This window comes from Mercenaria mercenaria, chromosome 9, assembly GCF_021730395.1.
Source record: "Mercenaria mercenaria strain notata chromosome 9, MADL_Memer_1, whole genome shotgun sequence".
In the NCBI taxonomy this organism is placed as follows: Eukaryota; Metazoa; Mollusca; class Bivalvia; order Venerida; family Veneridae; genus Mercenaria; species Mercenaria mercenaria.
In genome coordinates this window covers 16,167,774-16,190,420 of record NC_069369.1, presented here as the reverse complement: position 1 = coordinate 16,190,420, position 22,647 = coordinate 16,167,774, and the positions used below count along the sequence as shown (strand labels likewise).

Here is a 22,647-nt window from a genome sequence, read left to right as displayed (position 1 = left end):
AAAGTTGGTCTGAATGTTCATCTTGATGATATCTAGGTCAAGTTCGAAACAGGGTCATGTGCGGTCAAAAACTAGGTCAGTAGGTCTAAAAATTGAAAAACCTTGTGACGTCTCTAGAGGCCATACTTGTGAATGGATCTGCATAAAAATTGGTCAGAATGTTCATCTTGATGATATCTAGGTCAAGTTCGAAACTGGGTCACGTGCCATCAAAAACTAGGTTAGTAGGTCAAATAATAGAAAAACCTTGTGACCTCTCTAGAGGCCATATTTTTCATGGGATATGTATTAAAGTTGGTCTGAATGTTTATCTTGATGATGTATAAGTCAAATTTGAAACTGGGTCAACTGCGATGAAAAACTAGGTCAGTAGGTCTTGAAATAGAAAAACCTTGTGACCTCTCTAGAGGCCTTACCCTTGAATGGATCTTCATGAAAATTGGTTAGAATGTTCATCTTGATGATATCTAGGTCAAGTTTGAAACTGGGTCACATGCTTTAAAAAACTAGGTAATTAGGTCAAATGATAAAAAACCTTGTGACTTCTCTAGAGGCCATGCTTTTCATGGGATCTGTATGAAAGTTGATCTGAATGTTCACCTTGATGATATCTAGGTCAGTTTCGAAACTGGGTCACGTGCGGTCAAAAACTAGGCCAGTAGGTATAAAAATAGAAAAACCTTGTGACCTCTCTAGAGGCCATATTTTTCATGAGATCTTCATGAAAATAAGTGAGAATGTTCACCTTGATGATATCTAGGTAAAGTTCAAAACAGGGTCATGTACCTTCGAAAACTAGGTCAATAGGTCAAATAATAGAAAAACCTTGTGACCTCTCTAGAGACCATATTTTTCAATGGATCTTCATGAAAATTGGTCAGAATTGTTATCTTGATGATATCTAGGTCAAGTTCAAAACTGGGTCACCTGAGCTCAAAAACTAGGTCACTATGTCAAATAATAGAAATAACAACGTCATACTTAAAACTGGGTCATGTGGGAAGAGGTGAGCGATTCAGGACCATCATGGTCCTCTTGTTATAGTAGATACTGGTCCAAATATATATCACCATATAGTACTGAACAATTATAACCCTTATCATGCTGGACACGATTGATTCTGCCTTTGTGATCAGTGTAGATCATGATCAGCCTGTACATCCATGAAGTCTGATCATGATCTGCACTGTTCACCATTCAGTCAGTATCTTTTTGGTAAGCACACCTAACAGTTTATGGTTCTGTTCAAAATGAAAGATGGACAAGTTCATTATAGAAATTTAGCAGGGTAAGGGTTAAATATTCTATGATAAATTAAGGTGACAGATATGATGAGAAACCTCGTTCAAAGGAAGACAGGCTTGGTGAGATAGATGAATGGCAGGATGGCAAGAAGTCTGTTGTTGAGGATGCTGTAGATAAGGTGAAGGATCTCTGGAATCGTGCACATGGTCGTAGGGCTCCTGATGAAACTGTTGATTACAGGTAATATTTATTATTTGAGTTAAAGTGAGAGGTTTATATGGTAGTTACATGCTTTCTTACTCATTAATAGGGCTAAAATAAGACATTTACCTGCCCTCTTACTCGTTACATGCTTTTGTGCTTAAGTAAGGCATTTATTGTACACAGTCTTTTCACTGGATTGTCTTAATACTCTTACCATTGAAAATAGTTTAGCAAGTGTTATGTAGAGATGCCCTGTACAAAGTGCAGATTACAAGTTACAAATTTGAACAGTTTTTTTTTATGTAAATATGTCTTAAACATATTTAAACTTTCCTTTGTTGATTGCTGTTTGTACTTTTAAAATGCAATGTCTGAAGGAAGAAAATTATAATTCTCCACTTAATTAAAGTAAGTGTAGAAAATTAAAACCCCAGAAAATATAGAAGCATGTCAGATGACACTTCGAAACTAGTTCATGTTTACAATTATTTTATAATATACCTTTAATTTTTGATAATAAATTTGTGTCTTTGAATGTTTTCAATAATGAATAGTTAGCAAGTGATAGTAAGATTTACATGTATTTACCAGTTTATATCATTGAAAAGTAGTTACATTTTTCAGCTCGATAAAAAATGGAGTTGGGCAAGTCAACTAATTTATTTTGAATGTGACAAGGTGTCCCTTTTACCTCCCATTGTGTGGGAAAAAGCATGTTAACTGTGAACACATCTCATGCTGATTCAGAGATGCTCAAATTTCTTTTAGTCTTAACATTTATTTTGTTTTAAATATTTAAGACTATTTGAAGTAGAGTGGGGATATGAGTAGGGAATGTTGTATTTAACTCTGTTTTAATGTTGATGCGGATGTCAGTGTGGATTGTCCTAGAGTTTTTTGCAAGGTTTCTATCTTTGGGATTGATTAGGTTTATGCCTTTTATAATTCTGAACAAAATCCCACATTGTCTCATTATTTCTGCTTGTTAATTTTGTTGTTAGCTTGACTATATGAAATGGAGAGCTATCCTACTTACCCAGGCATTTACATCCACATACACACGTTGGTTACAGTTTTGATGCACTTTCACTTCATCTCTGTTATTGTACACCCCTCCCCCCCCCACCCCGGCAATGAAGTTGTAAGGGGGGTATACTGGTTTCAGGTTGTCTGTCCTTCTGTCTGTCCATCTGAAGACACAATCTTGTGCGCACCAACTCCTCATCCATTTGACACAATTTAATGAAGATTCACACAAGTCATCAGTAATAACAGTAGTTGTGCATGGTGCCTGTTAGGTTCTTTCAAAAAAAAAATTGCAGAGTTACGGGACTGTGTTTTTTGTTACTGTACTACGTACATAGAGTCTGCATATGCAATCTTGTGTGCGCATAATCTCCTGAACCTATGTACAATATTGAATGAAACTTCACACAAGTGATCAGTAGTAACTCTAGTTGTGCATGGTGCATGTTAGGCTTTTTCAGAAAAAATCCTGCACAGTTATGGGACTTTTTTTACTGTTAATTTACTGCATGCATACAGCCTGCATCTGCAATCATGTGCGTGCCTAATCTCCTGAACACTTGCACACAATTTTATGAAACTTAACACGAGTGATCAGTACCAACCCTAGTTGTGCATGGTGCATGTTATGTTCTTTTAGATAAATATTCTGCAGAGTTATGGGACTGTTTTTTGTTACTATGCTTTATACATAGAGTCTGCATATGCAATCTTGTGTGCACCTGGTCTCCCGAACCATTGCACATAATTTAGTGAAACTTCACACAATTGATCAGTACCAACCTTACTTGTGCATGGTGCATGATGTTAGGTTCTTTCGGAAAAATATTCTGCAGAGTTATGGGACTTTGTTTTTTTGTTACTATTCTATATACATACAGTCTACATAATTATGCAATCTTGTGTGCGTCAAATTGCAACATACTGTGTCAGTGCGATTGGTGTACATTCATCACCTTCAGTGATAGCTCTAGTTACTTCATGGATTTGCTTCAGTTTTAAAATAGTTAGTCCTCATTACCACCAACATAATATGACATGGTTGTTTTACACCATTAACCACAACATATGGCACATGGTCTACTATCAGTATATGATCAATGTTTTATGAATTTTGCCCCCTATCAAAGAATTGCAGGCTAAAGTTGTGATACACTTTTGCTCCATCTCAGACATGTGTTGTAACTTGCAGAAATATTTCATGAATTATGCCCTTTTTATTATTGCACTCGCCCTGGCGTCGGTGTCGCTGTTGGTTAAAGTTTTTGATAAAGTCAAATATCTGTTACTATCAAAGCTTTTGACTTGAAACTTAAAATAGTTGTTTACTATCAAAGTCTGCACCAGGAAAAACAATCCCCATAACTCTGTTCTGAATTTTGACAGAATTATGCCCCTTTTTAACTTAGAGTTTTTTGTTAAAGTTTTTGATAAAGTCAAATATCTTTATTACTATCAAAGCTATTGACTTGACACTTAAAATACTTATTCACCATCAAAGTCTACACCAGGAGAAACAGTCCCCTTAACTCTGATTTGAATTTTGACAGAATTATGCCCCTTTTTAACTAAGAGTTTTTTGTAAAAAGTTTTGATAAAGTAAAATATTTCTGTTACTATTAAAGCTTTTGACTTGAAACTCAAAATAGTTATTTACTATCAAAGTCTACACCAGGAGACGCAATTTCCATAACTCTGATTTGAATTTTGACAGAGTTATGTCCCTTTTTAACTTGGAATTTATTTATTTTTTTACTGGCAAAGCTCTAATTCAGAGTCAAGCACTGAGAAGTCTAGCGCGCTGTCTTACGGAAGCTCTTGTTCTACTTAGTTAATGTCTCTTATTTCTAAATGCATTTGGCTCAAACTATAGTCCAGTAAAGTCATTCACATTGGAGTCCTTAAACATTCCTATGTTAGCTCCAGCCTCACCAGATGGAAATAGTCAAGCGCGATGTCTCTCTTTGAAAGCTCTTTTTTTTTTTCCCTTTTGGACAATTTGTAGAACATTAACTTGTACTGTTTATATTACAGATGAAAAATATTTAATTAACTTTAGTTTAACTTTAAAGAGAGGAAAGCAAATTTTCAAATAGTCTAGATACAGTTCTTGCAGCTCTTGATTTGCATGTATTTTAAATGTAATGGCATTTATTAACATTAGGTCACCTGAACTAAATGTTAAGGATGATCTATTAGTATAGTATAGTATAGTATGTGGATGGTCCGTCCATGGTTCACAAATTATGTTAACATCTTCTGTCTGAAGCTGCTAGGCAGAATACACTAAACTTAACATCCTAGCGTCCTTAAATGGACTGCTCTCAATTCTGTTTAAGTGGTTTCAGTTGGTGCGCTTCAGTGTCCATCAGAGCTAAAAAATGATGAAATCTTTAAACAGTTTCTTTTCATGAACCTCTTGATCATCACAAAGGGAATGCAACCAACACTTAATAAATTATGAAACTGTTTAGATTTGAAAGGAAATAAAAATTATATATACTTGTATATACTGGTTCCAAACTGTTGGGAATTTTAAATTTATCATTGGGGAAAAAAACATACTCTATGGCTTTTGGATTGTTTTTTTATGCCCATGAATGGAGGCATATTAGTTTTCAACTGTCCATCCGTTCGTTCGTTCGTTCGTCACAACATTAACTTTTTGCATGAATGCACTTTACTCGCGAACCACTGCACCCAGGACCTTCAAACTTCACATGCTGATAGTACTTATTGAGTACACAACCCCTACTGACTTTGGGGTCACCAGGTCAAAGGTCAAGGTCACAGGGGCCAATGTTAACTTTTTGCGTGAAGGCACTTTACTCGCGAACCACTGCACCCAGGACCTTCAAACTTCACGTGCTGATAGTTCTTACTAAGTACACCAACCCTACTGACTTTGGGGTCACCAGGTTAAAGGTCAAGGTCACAGGGGCCAATGTTAACTTTTTGCATGAAGGCACTTTACCCTGAAACCACTGCACCCAGGACCTTCAAACTTCACGTGCTGATAGTACTTACTGAGTACACGACCCCTACTGACTTTGGGGTCACCAGGTCAAAGGTCAAGGTCACAGGGGCCAATGTTAACTTTTTTCATGAAGTCACTTTAATCGCGAACCACTGCACCCAGGACCTTCAAACTTCACGTGCTGATAGTACTTTTTGAGTACACAACCCCTATTGACTTTGGGGTCACCAGGTTAAAGGTCAAGGCACTGCGGGGGCATTTGTCACCATTAGTGACAGCTCTTGTTTTATAGGGGGAAAAACCCTAGACTTGCTCAAAACCAAAGTTAAAAGGTCACAGCTCCCCTAAGCTGAGCGACTTAGGTCCAATTTGGCCATCGCTTTTTTTTCAGCTTGACTATTAAAAAAATAGTTAGAGCTATTGGACTCACCCATGCGTCCGCGTCCCAATTTGGTTAAGCTTTTGAAAGCTAGTAACTCAGTAGCCACTTGTGGGAATGGATTGAAACTTCACACACTTATTCACTGTGATAAACTGACTTACATTGCGTATGTTCGATATGTTCTATTTTGCTTTTTTCACAAAATTATGCCCCTTTTTTAACGTAACAGTTTTTGGTTAAGTTTTTTGTATGTAAGCTGAAACTTCACACACTTGTTCATTGTCATGAGCTAATATACATTGCAATCTTACAAAATTATGCCCATCTTTCGACTTTTATATTCATTCAATTGACAAGGCTGTTGAATAGTTGAGCGTTGCTGTCCTGCGACAAATCTTGTTTTATTTACTCTAGCTATTGTATTATTCAAGTTTTAAAGCAAAATTATAAGGTGTAAAAGGTACATCAGCTTAAAACAGATTATTGCTCTGTTTTAGACTTTGAAGTATACCAGATGTTTTCTTAAAATTGTCCCAAAACAATGTTCCTATGTGAAACAGGTCCCAACCTTTGAAATGGAAGTACTTAACCTTTAGCATGCTAGGTAAATTGTCGTCTGCCTGAAATGTCGTCTGCTAAAATTGTTAAGTTCATTCAATTTACTCCAAAATTGGAAGAAATATTGTCAGAGTAGCAAACAGCTTGGAACCTGATCAGACGCCGATTTAATCGGCGTCTGATCTGGTTCCAAGCTGTTTGCAAAGGCTGTTAAATTCACCCGCAGCAGGCTAAGGGTTAAAAAGATTACAATGGTTTTCATGAATTACCTTGTCTGTAGAACAAATTTAGTCACATCATAGTTTCCTAAATACTACCAGATTGATACGTAGAATTGTGAGTAGAATTGTCCACAAATCATTGCTTCATATTTCATCATATGTATAATGTTTCACACATTTTTTTCTCTCCATTCTGCTCATATAGTGGCGATCGAAGGGGTCATGACGTTATAGGTTTTAGGTGAGATATATTTTCATTTGTAATGTTTTCACTGTTGAAATCGTCACTGAAGGAAAAATTACTGTTGTAGAAAAAGTGATAAATCATGGTAAGATTCAGTTTACAGGGAAAAATTATAGATTTTACAGAAAGTTAATGAAACAAAATAATTTGAGGTAATGTTACTATGTAGCACTTTGAGTTGCTAGTACAGCAGTGTTATAAATTCGCTGATTTGTCAAGCCTTTGCGTAACTTTCTGTAAGTGTTAGTTTAGCTAGAACATGATGTTTTTCCTTCAGTGACAGTCACAATTACATTTAGTTTTAAATTAAATACTTACTCCAACAGTTATTTATCATGTTTACTGTGGCAAGTTTTTCACCTTAATAGTTTTTGAGACCCCGAAAAAATAACTCTGTTTCAGTTTGACCTGCTTACCTTCTTGTATGGCATAATTACTAATTTTATAAAGATGTTAAGAAATATCATAAGGGTGTTGTCTTCCATTCACTAATATTGCCAGAGGCTGGTCTTGATGACAGAATTACCATTTTTAAAATTTGACCAATGTTTTGAAAATGATGGACTTCATTTTTCTTTCATAAACTTGATAAATATTAAAATCCCATTTTTATGCATACCACAGGAAACAATGTGAAGTTGATAGAAAGGGCGGGTAGTTTGAACCTGAAACACAGATATTTAAGTTATTTCCTGATTTATTGTGTTGCCTTCCTCTGAAAAATATTTTGGAGGATGGACTTAATTTAGATTTGCCCTTGCCTATAAGGTCTGTCCATCCCACATACAGTAGGATAGTTTTATAGCTAGGAGAACAATAGATAACTGTAATTCTATTCATTCTGTTTCTTTTGTGTGGCTTTAATCTTTTTATGTGGCCAAAAAGCTTGCATTTATAACTACACTTCTACTTTCATTTGTCTAATTTGTGTTCTACATATCTCAGTATATATTTTGACCCAATAGAATTGTTAATTAGCATGTGAAGTTTGCATCTTGGATTTTGTTTGAGATATTACTCAGCCAGATCAGAGTTATGGCCCCTGGCTTTGTCAAAAATATGGTTAGAAGGCCTAAAGTGTATGTTGTGTTTCAAAACATATTTGACCTAGACTCATAAAACATAACAAATTGTTATAAAGCATGTGAAGTTGTGCACCTGATTTTCTGTTTCGAATTTCTCTTTGCCAGACAAGAGTTATGGTCCTTGACCTAGTAGAATTACACATAAAGGCTTTAAAAGATTGTGTTTATTTCGTCTTGCATTGTCAACAAGTAATGGATGATGGTACATTGACAGGAAGTGGGGACACACGTCTAGTTTGTGCATGTTTTTAGATTATCGGCTTTAAGAAAATATATATTTTTGTACTATCTTTTATGAGAGTTATGTGAAAGAGCAAAGAGGTCACTTACTGCATGTAATTGAGTATTTTGTGACCTGGCTCCACACATCAGGATTTTATTTTGTTAGCATATGTAAAACTTAAGTAATGTTTCACCATTTCTTTATTATATTATGTATACCTTTTTTTCTGAGGTGAAAAAATATTTTCATTTATGTTGATGATGTGATAGTTTTTGATAAATCGGTTAATTGACTACTGTTGTATCATCTTATCAATGACAGGGTTTTTTTGTAGCATCATTTTGTAAGATTTAAATTGAAGCTGTGAATCATTCTAAATGTTTTCGATTGTGGTAGTAGGATCCTACTGAATTTTGAAAAATCTAAATCATGGCCAGAAATGTATTTTCCCATTGTTTAAAGTAAGCCAAATGACAATTGGGGCTTCAAAAGAAGTTATAAAAAATCGGTACCAAAATGGCTGAAATTCACAGTGGGAAATTAGCCAAGAAGAATATTTTTGATGATAAATTCAAAACTTTTGAAGATAATTTGAATAGTTCTGTATAATACCAATGGTTTTGTTTTATACTTAAAGAGATATCAAGGTAAAGCATTGTTATAGAAAAGGTGGGGCAAACAGTAGATACATGTTGTATCCTTACAAATATACTTGAATTATTTATTAAAGTTAGCACTAAGCAGAACCTTTCAGTGTGAAGTTTATAAAATTATGTGACTTTCTTCTTTGTAAAGAGTTGTGTGGTTTATGGAATTGTATATTTATGTTTGATTTAGAGTCACTGTAGTAATATTTATCACATCTACCTTGTAACACTTGCAGTTCTGTCAGAATTGCATTCTTAAAATGTTTCTCTCTCTGTTTAATGTATTCCTTAGATATAGGTGATAGAATGGACATTTTCTAGAGAAATGTTATATAAGAAGTTAAACCATAAATAAAATAAGTAAAATTTGAACAGCTTTCCGCATCATTGAATCAGTCCATCAGGTATTTCTCAAGAATATGATCCTATCTTAAAGAGAATTCAGATAATTTTTTTCCTTTCATAGAATTTTTTTTAATTCATATATATGATAGGAAAATGTGTGCTGAAAACAATGAACAAATAAAAATAATAGGTCACCAGGCTTGTTTTTGTGAAAAATTGCTTTGAACACACCCACTGTTGCTGAAACTGCCAGCGATTTTGAACATTTTCATAATTTTCTGCTTTTTTATAAATACCAACCAAAATATACATCCAGGCAGCACAATTAGGTTTTTTTCTTATTACAGATTTTATCATATACTTACTTGATATCATAGTCATATTTGTAATACTCTATCCTTACAATGATGGGTACAAATGAAGAAAAAAATATTGTTTCATATTTACTTTTGTGAACTTTTTTCAATGAAAAATACCCATAGTGAAGAATATTTTTTTAAATTTTGAAGAAACTCTTTCATAGAATTTTTTCCTTTTTTTTCTTGTGTATAGATAATTGTATTGTGAGCATAAAAATGGCTAAAAATGTATGGGTCACCAGGCTAAATTTTATGTTAAGACCGCTAGAATACAAACACCTGTTCGGACGGAAATGGCGCGAACCTGCCCAAATTGATTACATGTATGTCTGCTAAAAGTTTAAAAAAAGTTTTAAAAATTCTTAATTCTTTCTATAATTGCATACTAAATAATCTGAAAGGTGATATTGTCTTATCAGTACTAAGTCAATTATCTTACATTATATGAACAACACTGTCTTTATACTAAAATGCGATGTGAAAACACAACCACAAAAATAGTAAGATACCTGTCAGGCATGATACTTGTCAATACAACATAAACCAGTATCAACATTTGATTACTGATATAACTTATTAAAAATGTTATTTCATTCAAGATTCCTCATATTTAAGATTGTCTGTAACATGTTTCAACAAATGTTGACTTCAGTTCAGTTTTCCATAGAAAGTGTCGGCTGCGTAGAAAGATGCACATTAAAAACTATAGGAATTCCCTTTAAGCAGCCAGTCAAGGGAAGAAACAAAAGTGGCTGTTTAAGACAGGTTGTTTCTTAATACAGGTTGATTTGCACTAAAAGTATAGAAATTGGAAATAGCAAATGTAAGACAAGTGGCTGCTTAATTGCCTACTACATATGTTTGACTGTATGTTTTCTTTTGAAGTCAATATTAATAGTAGTACATTTAGGAAGCTGGTATTTAAAGACAGGGAAGAGATGTGAGCCGTGCCATGAGAAAACCAACATAGTGGGTGTGCGACCAGCATGGATCCAGACCAGCCTGCGCATCCGCACAGTCTGGTCAGGATCCATGCTGTTCGCTAACAGTTTCTCCAATTCCAATAGGCTTTAAAAGTGAACAGCATGGAGCCTGACCAGACTGCGCGGATGCGCAGGCTGGTCTGGATCCATGCTGGTCGCACACCCACTATGTTGGTTTTCTCATGGCACGGCTCACATCTCTTCCCTGTCTTTAAATACCAGCTTCCCAGATGCTATGTTGGTTTTCTCATGGCACGGCTCATGTATGAATGAATACTGAAATATTCAGATTTCACTTTGCTGTTGAAGAGTAATGAGAAATCCAATACAAGTCACACTGCCAAAGTGACATGACAGTCACATGGTAATGAAAGAAACTACCGGTGATTCTGACAACATGAGCTCTTACATCATACAGTAAATTCCTAAAACGTGACAAAAATCAATGTTATTTCAGTTCCTGTTTTAGGTTAAATAACTTCTAGTCTGCATAAAATTATGTTTATTTTCAGATATATCCATTCATATGATTTAATCTAATTTCTGGACAGTAAAAAATATTTATGGAAGTCAAAAGAAGGAATTATCTTTAGGTTTTTCAGTGTTAAAAACCAACTTTCAAAAGGTGTTTTCATATTTTGTAACATTTTGTTCAATGTTTACAAAATGTTACAAAAAATGAAAACATCTTTTGAAAGTTGGTTTTTAACATTGATTAAATTGATCATAGTTTTCTTATTTGAGAGAAGGATAATCAGTTTAAGTTGACAGCATAGCACTTTTGTATCATCTGACCATATTTATACCACAGTAAACAAAGTTGATGTGTGTGTCTGTCCATTCATGTACTTGTATTAATACTTGTAAGGATGAGTGGATTGAATTCATTTTTGGTACAAATGTATATGATCACAAGGTCTAGGATGATTCTTGTTAACAATCCACTAATTGCTGCTAGAGTTGTAACCCAGTTATGACAAGATGAAGTTAATTCTTATTTATTTGTGCACAAGTACTTGATCATAAATTACAGGCCATGTCCATTTTTGGTTACAATCAACCTATTTTTGTTGCAGATACAACCATGTTTGACTTAGATTTCATTTGCATTCAATAGCTCTTGAACATGTGAATGGGTAAAATTCATTTCACCCCAAAAATGTTAAACAGAAGTCTTTATTTTGTGTTACGGGATATTGGTCTGCCAAAAGTTTTAGTTATTCTTATGGTTGTTGTGAAAGAGTTGTAGGGTTTCTGTAGGAAAAGTTGGGAGAATGTTTCAGGTTTTCTATTTACTTTTCTTGAATTATAAAAAACATTATGAACTGTAGTCAGGATACTCATACAATACATTTTCTAGGTATTTCCCAGTAAATATACAAGAGGCATGGCTTACACACTGAAGTATTCATTCTTTGTTTCGTAGAGAAATTGAAATTCCCATAGCATGTTTCGTAATGCCTGTTTCAGCAGTCAGCTTACATTATAAAAGTGCACTAATATGCTGGCTATTTTAAGACTGAGGATGGTAATTTCTGACTTACCTAACATTGATTAATTTCTTCATTTGTGTGGTATAGTGTGTACGTTGATCATGTTTATTGTGAAGCTATATTCTACTAGGACTGTTTCATTGAGACTTGTTCAGGAATTGTAAATTGTGTTTCAAACTGACACAGGTCTTAGAATTAATCATTTCAGAAGGTATTTTTGCATAGGAATTGTAGAAATATATTTTACTGATATGTGTGTATACATTTGACAAAGAGATTAATAGAGAGGTCAAAATAATGGGATTCTTTGATGAAAATAGCAGCTAAATATATAGATCTAGAAAAGTAATTTTAACAGTTATAGCAGACAAAGGATATCAGACAAATAGTGTTTAAAAAATTTTTGGGAATGATTGCTTTGTATATATTTTGTAAGAATAAGAGTCACTTTTGTAGCTATTTCATACATGTGTCAGTAATAGCTATATGACATACACATTCTAAGAGTGGGATGTAGTTTTTGATTTAAAATTGCAGTAACTGAAAACAGACTTAAACAAAAAGTTTATTTTACCACAGCTTGGAAACTTTGAAGAGTTGTATCATGGACCAAATTATGTATTTTACTCTTTATGGTTGCATCAGCTCACAAAATAGATCCTTACAAAAATTAAAATCCTCGTGTATTTTATTGTTTGACTTTAATTCCACATATTCATGCCCTGTTTAAATAGATGTTTTTGGTAAAAAAAAAAAGATATAGTTTACACCAACAGAATTAAATGATTTCACACCGTCTCTAAAGTTTTGAAACTAACAGATACTACTGCAGGATGTCTGTAGACAAGGTTTATTAGTTTCATTCAAGTTGCAAAAAATCATGGTTTTATATCAAAATTATAATATATGCTTTCTGTACAATATTTCAGTGATGAGACAGACCATAATAACAGAATTGGTGATGATGATTTTGAATTTAAAGACAACAATAGTGAAGAATATACATACCACGAGAGAACAGAGACGACTAAAACAGAAAAAATAACATCAAAGCGAAGATCTGGTGGAAAACAACAGATAGATCTAGGAGCAGCTGCTAATCAGCTGAAAGGCACACAATCTGATCTACAAGTAAGAATTTGGCTTTATATATCATTTAGTAATTTGTTTTTAGCACACCTGAGCACTAAGTGCTCAAGTTGAGCTTTTGTCATCGCCATGTGTCCGTCATCCGTCGTCGTCAACAATTTGACTGTAAACACTTTAGAGGTCACAATTTTGGTCCAATCTTAATGAAACTTGGTCAGAATGTTACCCTCAATAAAATCTTGGACGAGTTCGATATTGGGTCATCTGGGGTAAAAAACTAAGTCATCATGTCAAATCAAAGGAAAAGCTTGTTAACACTCTAGAGGCCACATTTATGACTGTATCTTCGTGAAACTTGGTCAGAATGTTAACATTGGTGATCCTTAGGTCAAGTTAAAATCTGGGTCAGGTGGGTTAAAAAACTAGGTCACCAGGTCAAATCAAAGGAAAAGCTAGTGAACACGCTAGAGACTACATTTATGACCATATCTTTATGAAACTTGGTCAGAATGTTTATCTTAATGATCTTAAGGTTAAGTTCCAATCTGGGTCAGGTGGGATCAAAAACTAGGTCACCAGGTCAAACCAAAAGTAAAGCTTGTTTACAATCTAGAAGCCACATTTATGACTGTATCTTCATGAAACTTGGTCAGAATGTTAATATCTGATGATCTGTAGGTCAAGTTCGAATCTGGGTCAGGTGGGGTCAGAAACTAGGCCACCAGGTCAAATCAAAGGAAAAGCTTGTTAGCACTCCACATTTATGACTGTATCTTCATGAAACTTGATCAAAAAGTTAATCTTGGTGATCTTTAGGTCAGTAGGTCAGGTGAGCGATACAGGGCCTTCATGGCCCTCTTGTTTATTCAAGGTCAGTTTTGAGGATGGAGGAGCAGTCAGCATTTAATGCATGCATGCATTCCTTGCCCATTTAAAAAAAATAAGCTGGATATGTCAATTGGCAATATTAAAAGTCAAAGCAGAAATAAGTATTCTAGACTATTTCAGAAATGATAAAAGATGTGAATTGAGTTGTTGATCAGCAGGGTTTTATGCAAAAGAATGTCATGCAGTTATGACTGCAGTAAACTTGTGAAGGAGCATTAGATATGTGAATGTTGTAATGTTATTTGAATTAGAAAATTCCCGTTCAATGTTGGACCTATTTTAAGTTTGTTAATCCATTAGATGGCAGCAGCTTTGTAAATTTTCTTCTGTTTTATGTTTGTAGTCTGTAACAAGCAGCACAAGTAGATCTACATTAGACAATGGTCCTAACTTACTAGATATGGGAAACCCTGTGGGAGGAGGCAGTGACAGTACAGCTGACTTTGCTGATTTCCAGTCGGCCGGTAACGACTTTAACCCCAGGGCTAATTCAGAAGGTAAATTGACTGAAAGTTGTCTGGAAATATGATACTGTGATATTATATAATATTTTACTGAGAAACTTGAAAACCAAGTGTAAGAATGTGAGATGGTTCTATTTTGTCAAACAACCATTAAAGGGACATAATTATAGATATATAACATCCACTGACTGAATGAAACACAATTTGTTGCCCTTGTTTTCATAACGATACTGTAGAAGCAGAAATTTTCCTGAGAGTTTAAATCTCGCTATATTCACGAGGCCCTATTTATCGCGAAAATTAATCCTCGCGTAAATATTCACCATTAGTTTAATATAAATTCAAGTAGAATACCATTTTTACAATTTCGCAAATATTAAACCACGCAAACATACTCAAAAATTCAAATTCGTGAAATTTTGACCTAGCAAAAATATATGCTTTTACAGTAACTGGCAAGATGGTGGTCATCTCTAAAGAATATAAAATTCTGAATTGTGTCTGTACATGTCTAAGGAAATTTGTTTTCCTTTCTGCTAAAAACACTGAATTACTGCACACTAGTGGAAGTAGTGAACTACTCAATTACAAATTATAGAAAAGAGTATCTGTTCAATAGAAGTATGGTTGATATTTTGAAGTCATGAAATCTAAAAAGTTTTTGTTTTATTTCAGGAACAAAAACAGACGACTTTGCTGACTTCAGTACTGCTCCTATCTCCAATGCTACCAGGTGAATTATTAATTCCCCGCTGTGGCGGAGGGATTATAGGAATGGTCTGCTTCCGTCCGTCCGTCCTTCCGTCCGTAACAAAATCGTGTCCGGTCCATATCTCCTTAACCCCTTGAAGGATTTTCATGAAACTTTGGTCAAATGATCACCTCATCAAGACGATGTACAGAACCCATGAGTCAGCCATGCCGGCTCAAGGTCAAGGTCACAGCTCAAGGTCAAAGGTTTGAACCTTCCATTTTGTGTCCGCTCTATATCTCCTAAACCCCTTGAAGGATTTTCATCAAACTTGGGTCAAATGATCACCTCATCAAGACGATTTGCAGAACTCATGAGTCAGTCAAGCCAGCTCAAGGTCAAGGTCACAACTTAGGGTCAAAGGTTTGAACCTTCCATTTTGTGTCCGCTCTATATCTCCTAAACCCCTTGAAGGATTTTCATCAAACTTGGGTCAAACGATCACCTCATCAAGGCGATGTGCAGAACTTATGAGTCAGCCATGTCGGCTCAAGGTCAAGGTCACAACTGAAGGTCAAAGGTTTGAGCCTTCCATTTCGTGTCCGCTCTATATCTCCTAAACCCCTTGAAGGAATTTTATAAAACTTGGGACTAATGATTACCTCATCAGAACGATGTGCAGAAATTATGAGTCAACCATGCCAGCTCAAGGTCAAGGTCACAACTAAGGGTCAAAGGTTTGAGCCTTCCATTTGGTGTCCACTCTGTATCTCATTAACCCCTTGAAGGATTTTCATCAAACTTGGGTCAAATGATCACCTCATCAAGAACTCATGAGTCAGCCATGTCAACGCAAGGTCAAGGTCACAACTGAAGGTCAAAGGTTTCAGCTCTGTATCTCCTAAACCTCTTGAAGGATTTTCATGAAACTTTGGTCAAATGATCACCTCATCAAGACGTTGTGCAGAATTCATGAGTCAGCCATGTCAGTTCAAGGTCAAGGTCACAGCTAAAATCAAAGGTTTTACCCTTTCACTATCCATAGCAGTGGCGGGGGATTTAGCTGTCTTTCAGACTGCCTTGTTTTGTATTTTATTATGTGTCCCACCACACAGTGGTGTGGGAGACGTATTGATTTACTCCTCTGTATGTGTGTCTGTCTGTCTGTCACAAAGTTTGTCCGCACTCTAAGTCGAACATTTCTCATTTGATCTTCACCAAACTTTAACAAAATGTGTTTGCCAATAAGTCCTCAGCCAAGTTTGATAACTAGCCAAATTGGCCCAGGCACTTTGGAATTATGGCCCTTGAATTACCTAAAAACGCTCTGACTTTAGGCGCATTCATCACGCCAAAAGGAGCCCTAAACTACTAATGATTAGTAGTATAGGGGACCTTTTGGCGTGGTGAATGTGCATGTGCTCTAGTAGTATTGGAGTCCTTTTGGGGTCCTTTATGTGCATGCGCTCTAAGTCAAATCTTCACCAAACCTGAACAAAATGTTTTTGACCATAAGTCCTCGGCCAAATTCGATAACTAGCCAAATCAGCCCAGGAACTTTGGAATTAAGTCCCTTGAATTACCGAAAATCGACCTTTTTAGCTCACCTGTCACGTAGTGACAAGGTGAGCTTTTGTGATCACCCTTCGTCCGTCGTCCGTCGTCAGTCCGTCAGTGCGTGCGTGCGTGCGTGCGTCCGTCCGTCAACAATTTCTTGTCTGCACGATAGTGGTTTCATTTATGATTTTATTTTAACCAAACTTGCACACAACTTGTATCACCATAAGATCTCGGTTCCTTTCTTGAACTGGCCAGATCCCATTATGGGTTCCAGAGTTATGGCCCCTGAAAGGGCCAAAATTAGCTATTTTGACCTTGTCTGCACAATAGCAGCTTTATTTATGATTTGATTTTTACCAAACTGGCACACAACTTGTATCACCATAAGATCTTGGTTCCTTTCTTGAACTGGCCAGATTCCTTTATGGGTTCCAGAGTTATGGCCCCTGAAAGGGCCAGAATTAGCTATTTTGACCTTGTCTGCACAATATCAGCTTCATTTATGATTTGATTTTAACCAAACTTGCACACAACTTGTATCACCATAAGATCTTGGTTCCTTTCTTGAACTGGCGAGATTCCGTTATGGGTTCCAGAGTTATGGCCCCTGTAAGGGCCAGAATGAGCTATTTTGACCTTGTCTGCACAATAGCAGCTTCATTTATGATTTGAATTTAATTAAACTTGCACAAAACTTGTGTCACCATAAGATCTTGATTCCTTAGTTGAACCGGCCAGATCCCATAATGGGTTCCAAAGTTATGGCCCCTGAAAGGGCCAAAATTAGCTATTTTGACCTTGTCTGCACAATAGCAGCTTCATTTATGATTCGATTTTAACCAAACTTGCACACAACTTGTATCACCACAAGATCTTGATTGGACTGATTTTATATCAAATTACCTCCCTTTATTTCAAATTAAAATGGGTATATCTCCGTAACTAATGAAGATACTGATCTGAAATTTCATTTATGTCAACAGATTTATTTGGCAGATCCTTCTTTTGTTCACTTACAATAAAAAATTTTTTCAATTACTTCCCTTTGACGTTACTATAAATAGCTTATTTTTAGTAACTTTTTTGTTATTGGCCGTAGGGAAAAACCGAGACCACTTTTCTGTGGTACAATATGGATGGTACCTCCAATTTTTAGGTGTATTTTGACATATCTGTACCTTGTAAGAATTTTTTTTTTCTTTTTGGTTAAATTTCTTCCCTTTGTTGTTACTGTCCTTTAGACTTAGATATTTTTACTGAGGACCTTCTTGTCCTCAAGTGCAATGATAACAGGTGAGCGATATAGGGCCATCATGGCCCTCTTGTTACTCTTCAGAGGTATATTTGTATGAGTAAACAGTATATAAAGACTGACTTACTATTTTGATGATTAGGCAGTTGTGGGAGACATGTGCTTTTCTTAAAAGCAGCTCTAGTTTTCTCTGATTTTATAACAGACGGAACTTTTTTGTGGCCTATAAACCAGAAATGTTTAAAATTGACTGTTTTAATTGCAAGAATTACAGGAACCTATAAAGGCTATTGATGCCTTCACATTCACCGAAGTACTTGTAGGGAATTTTGTCATTTTACTGTTTTACAGTAAAAACACATAAAATTAATGTAACATGTCGCAAGTTGACAGTGTCCACTTAATAACTTTAGCAGTTCTTATCCAGTTTTTCAGCAAACTTAGAATGTTTGTGTGCATATGTTATTACCAGGTGAATAGTCTTTGTTGCTTTAAAGAAAATCAACAACTGGTCTGCTCAGTATGCTGAGCCACTCTTGTAAGATTTTTTTAGGTTAGTAATGTATGAAATAATTTTTGGTACATTGCATAGAGGATATTTGTTTGTTTCAGTGAAATATCAATTTTATTTCACAAGTGAGCATCAAAAACTGATATTTTCACGAGTGGCATAGGCACGAGTGAAATGACTTTTTTGGTGCGCACGAGTGAAATAAAATTGATATTTCACTGACACAAACAAATTTTCTTTTTATTTCATGTGTAAAACTCTACTTTTGTTGCGTAATTCATAAAATGTCGAAAATCGCAGGAAAGGTCAGCAGAAAGCATAACACAAATAAAATGATGTCATCGTCATTATGGTCCCCGGTATTCATAACGCTCGGTATACAATTTGACGTCAGTCGCGATGGAGGACCGGAACTAGTTCAGCAAAAACAGTGAAAAATAAAAATGATAATCTACTGTTTCAAAACTGTGGATTGTCACTTTTATTTCACCGAGAAAACTCTATAATTCACTGGAAAACATAAAATAAATCATCATAATCGGCTTGTCCAGTATATATTTTGCCTCTAAATATATCATCTGCAGAAATGGAAGGGCAAAATTCTGTGATATGTAGTAAAAAGACGCCTTCACATACCACTTCGGTTTACTGGAAAGGCAACTTGATACGCAATATTTTGCCCTTCCATTTCTGCAGACGATATATTTGGAGGCAAAATATATATTGGACAAGCCCAAAACAGGGCTTAGAAATTATTCATATAATTAGCATCATTTGTTGAACTAATTGGACGACATGCAGAGTACACAATCCAAGTCCAGGGTAAAGGTCGCAGAGTGAAAAGATCAGATAGCTTGAATTCGTGTTTTCGCAATCTCTTCCTAATGAAAGAAAGAATTTTGATAAAACTAGCATCAGTTGATAACATCTCATCAAGACCACTTGCAGGGTCCACAACCCAGGTCAGTTGGCCCAAGGTTCTTTCCTTCTATCAAAGCTGCGTCTGGGAGTATAAATGATAGCTCTAGTTGATTTTAACAACATATGTTCTAAAATGAAGCTGAAGTTTGTAATATAGCATTCAATACTCTTTGTTTTCTTTTCAGTCAAAATGGTGGCTTTGCAGATTTCTCCCAGGTTAATTCTAGTCATTCAGTATCTCAATCTAGTGCAAACACAAACTCTTCAGACCTTTTTGATGTGTTTAGTGCTAAAAACTCCTCTATGCAATCTAGTGTACCATTGCAGCCTAATGTAAACAATATGAACAATATGGCTGGAATCAATTCAATGAATAATCAGGGACTTATGGGAAATATGAGTGGAGCTAATGTTCCAAATATGGGTATGCAACAAGGAATGATGGGAAATCAACCAAATATGATGGGCCAGACAAATTTAATGGGTGGTCCTAATACAATGATGTCATCACAGCCTAATATGATGTCATCACAACCTGGTATGATGTCACCACAGCCTAACATGATGTCGCAACAGCCTAATATGATGTCACAACAGCCTAATACAATGAATGCGGGTATGATGGGAATGCCGCAACCGGTAATTATATCTTTTACTGTTAGAATCACATTAACCAAGAAGTACCTGGTAGCTTTAACGTGTTTGTTATTGATATTAAGATATTGTGTTAAATTTGTGTTAATAGATGAAAATTATTATTTATACAAAAATATTTTGTCATGGTGGAGGCTTCTATACTCTTAGAACCATTAACTGCATTTTGTCGCTATACCATATTTGTCCTTCCAATTCTTACTATACTTCCCTCTGGCAAACTTCAAAAAAGGTTTAATTTAAGCTAAAAAAATGGATTGCTTTCCTGTTTTTTCCTCAGGAGCAGTCGTTTACCACCAACATGTCAGTAATAAATCACTACTCTGCACCACTTTGTATAACATACAGACAATATTTGCAGCTAAGGTGCCTCTCTTGAATAGAACATTAGTAACTCCACTAGGGATCACATACACAGTGAAATTTGGTTCCACTATTTATGTGCCACTGTCATTTGAATTGAAAAGGACAAATATGGTGTGTACACAGGGTACAGTTACTTAGATTGATTTTTACCATTCTACCCGTAATGATCTCTGCTTAGTTTAGTTTTGACTTACAAAGAGATGATTTGCATTTACAAAGCTTGTGTTTTTGTTTGCTATGCATGTTTGAGTTTGCAAGAATTCCAGTCACAGGATTTCAGTGTCAGTTAAACATTTTTGACAACATTTACAAAAATACAAAATATTATATGACTTTAACATTTATAATTTGGCTTGACTGTCATAACTGTATTCAGAAAATATTTCTTAGAAGTTACAATGTTAAGAGTCTTTTTATGAGAAAATGTAGTTTGGTAAAAATTGTGTAGTCATTCCTCCCAGCTTCCAACTTGAATAACCTTCAAACCAGCATTTTTAGCTCACCTGTCACAAAGTGACAAGGTGAGCTTTTGTGATCGCGCGGTGTCCGTCGTCCGTCGTCCGTCCGTGCGTCCGTGCGTCCGTAAACTTTTGCTTGTGACCACTCTAGAGGTCACATTTTTCATGGGATCTTTATGAAAGTTGGTCAGAATGTTCATCTTGATGATATCTAGGTCAAGTTCGAAACTGGGTCACGTGCCTTCAAAACTAGGTCAGTAGTCTAAAAATAGAAAAACCTTGTGACCTCTCTAGAGGCCATATATATCACAAGATCTTCATGAAAATTGGTCAGAATGTTCACCTTGATGAAATCTAGGTCAAGTTCGAAACTGGGTCACGTGGGGTCAAAAACTAGGTCAGTAGGTCTAAAAATAGAAAAACCTTGTGACCTCTCTAGAGGCCAAATTTTTCATGAGATCATCATGAATATTGGTCAGAATGTTCACCTTGATGATATCTAGGTCAAGTTCGAAACTGGGTCACGTGGGGTCAAAAACTAGGTCATTAGGTCTAAAAATAGTAAAACCTTGTGACCTCTCTAGAGGCCATATTTCTTAATGGATCTTCATGAAAATTGTTCAGAATGTTCACCTCGATGATATCTAGGTCAAGTTCAAAACTGGGTCACGTGGGGTTAAAAACTAGGTCAGTAGATTTAAAAAATAGAAAAACCTTGTGACCTCTCTAGAGGCCATATTTTTCATGAGATCTTCATGAACACTGGTCAGAATGTTCACCTTGATGATATCTAGGTCAAGTTCGAAACTGGGTCACTTGGGGTCAAAAACTAGGTCAGTAGGTCTAAAAATAGAAAAACCTTGTGACCTCTCTAGAGGCCATATTTTTCATGAGATCTTCATGAATACTGGTCAGAATGTTCACCTTGATGATATCTAGGTCAAGTTTGAAACTGGGTCATGTGGGGTCAAAAACTAGGTCAGTAGGTCTAAAAATAGAAAACCTTGTGACCTCTCTAGAGGCCATATTTCTCAATGGATCTTCATGAAAATTGGTCAGAATGTTCACCTTGATGATATCTAGGTCAAGTTCGAAACTGGGTCACGTGCGGTCAAAAACTAGGTCAGTAGGTCAAAAAATAGAAAAACCTTGTGACCTCTCTAGAGGCCATATTTTTCAATGGATCTTCATGAAATTTGGTCAGAATGTTTACCTTGATGATATCTAGGTTAAGTTCGAAACTGGGTCACATGGGTTAAAAACTAGGTCAGTAGATCTAAAAATAAAAAAAACCTTGTGACCTCTCTAGAGGCCATATTTTTCATGAGATCTTCATGAATGTTGGTCAGAATGTTCATCTTGATGATATCTAGGTCAGGTTCGAAACTGGGTCACGTGGGGTCAAAAACTAGGTCAGTAGATCTAAAAATAGAAAAACCTTGTGACCTCTCTAGAGGCCATATTTTTCATGAGATCTTCATGAAAATTGGTCAGAATGTTCACCTTGATGATATCTAGGTCAGGTTCGAAACTGGGTCACGTGGGGTCAAAAACTAGGTCAGTAGGTCAAAAAATAGAAAAACCTTGTGACCTCTCTAGAGGCCATATTTCTCAATGGATCTTCATGAAAATTGTTGAGAATGTTCAGTTTGATGATATCTAGGTCAGGTTCATAACTGGGTCATGTGCGGTCAAAAACTAGGTCAGTAGATCAAAAAATAGAAAAACCTTGTGACCTCTCTAGAGGCCATATTTTTTACAAGATCTTCATGAAAATTTGTGAGAATGTGCATCTTGATGA

At 35.6% G+C, this 22,647-nt stretch overlaps 1 protein-coding gene across 7 annotated transcripts in view; it reads left to right on the top strand.

Annotated features, from left to right (window-relative positions):
- Nucleotides 1-22,647, top strand: part of LOC123546570 (clathrin interactor 1-like) — a 43,607-nt gene that overhangs the window by 7,659 nt on the left and 13,301 nt on the right. For 6 of the 7 annotated variants that reach the window (XM_045332978.2, XM_045332976.2, XM_045332975.2 and 3 more), the window contains exons 5-10: nucleotides 1,320-1,485; nucleotides 6,819-6,854; nucleotides 12,922-13,123; nucleotides 14,313-14,466; nucleotides 15,109-15,166; nucleotides 19,554-20,007. In XM_045332978.2, the coding sequence (XP_045188913.2) occupies nucleotides 1,320-1,485; nucleotides 6,819-6,854; nucleotides 12,922-13,123; nucleotides 14,313-14,466; nucleotides 15,109-15,166; nucleotides 19,554-20,007 (1,070 nt within the window). The remainder of the gene's footprint in view (nucleotides 1-1,319; nucleotides 1,486-6,818; nucleotides 6,855-12,921; nucleotides 13,124-14,312; nucleotides 14,467-15,108; nucleotides 15,167-19,553; nucleotides 20,008-22,647) is intronic. The other variant, XM_045332971.2, reaches the window with a different exon arrangement.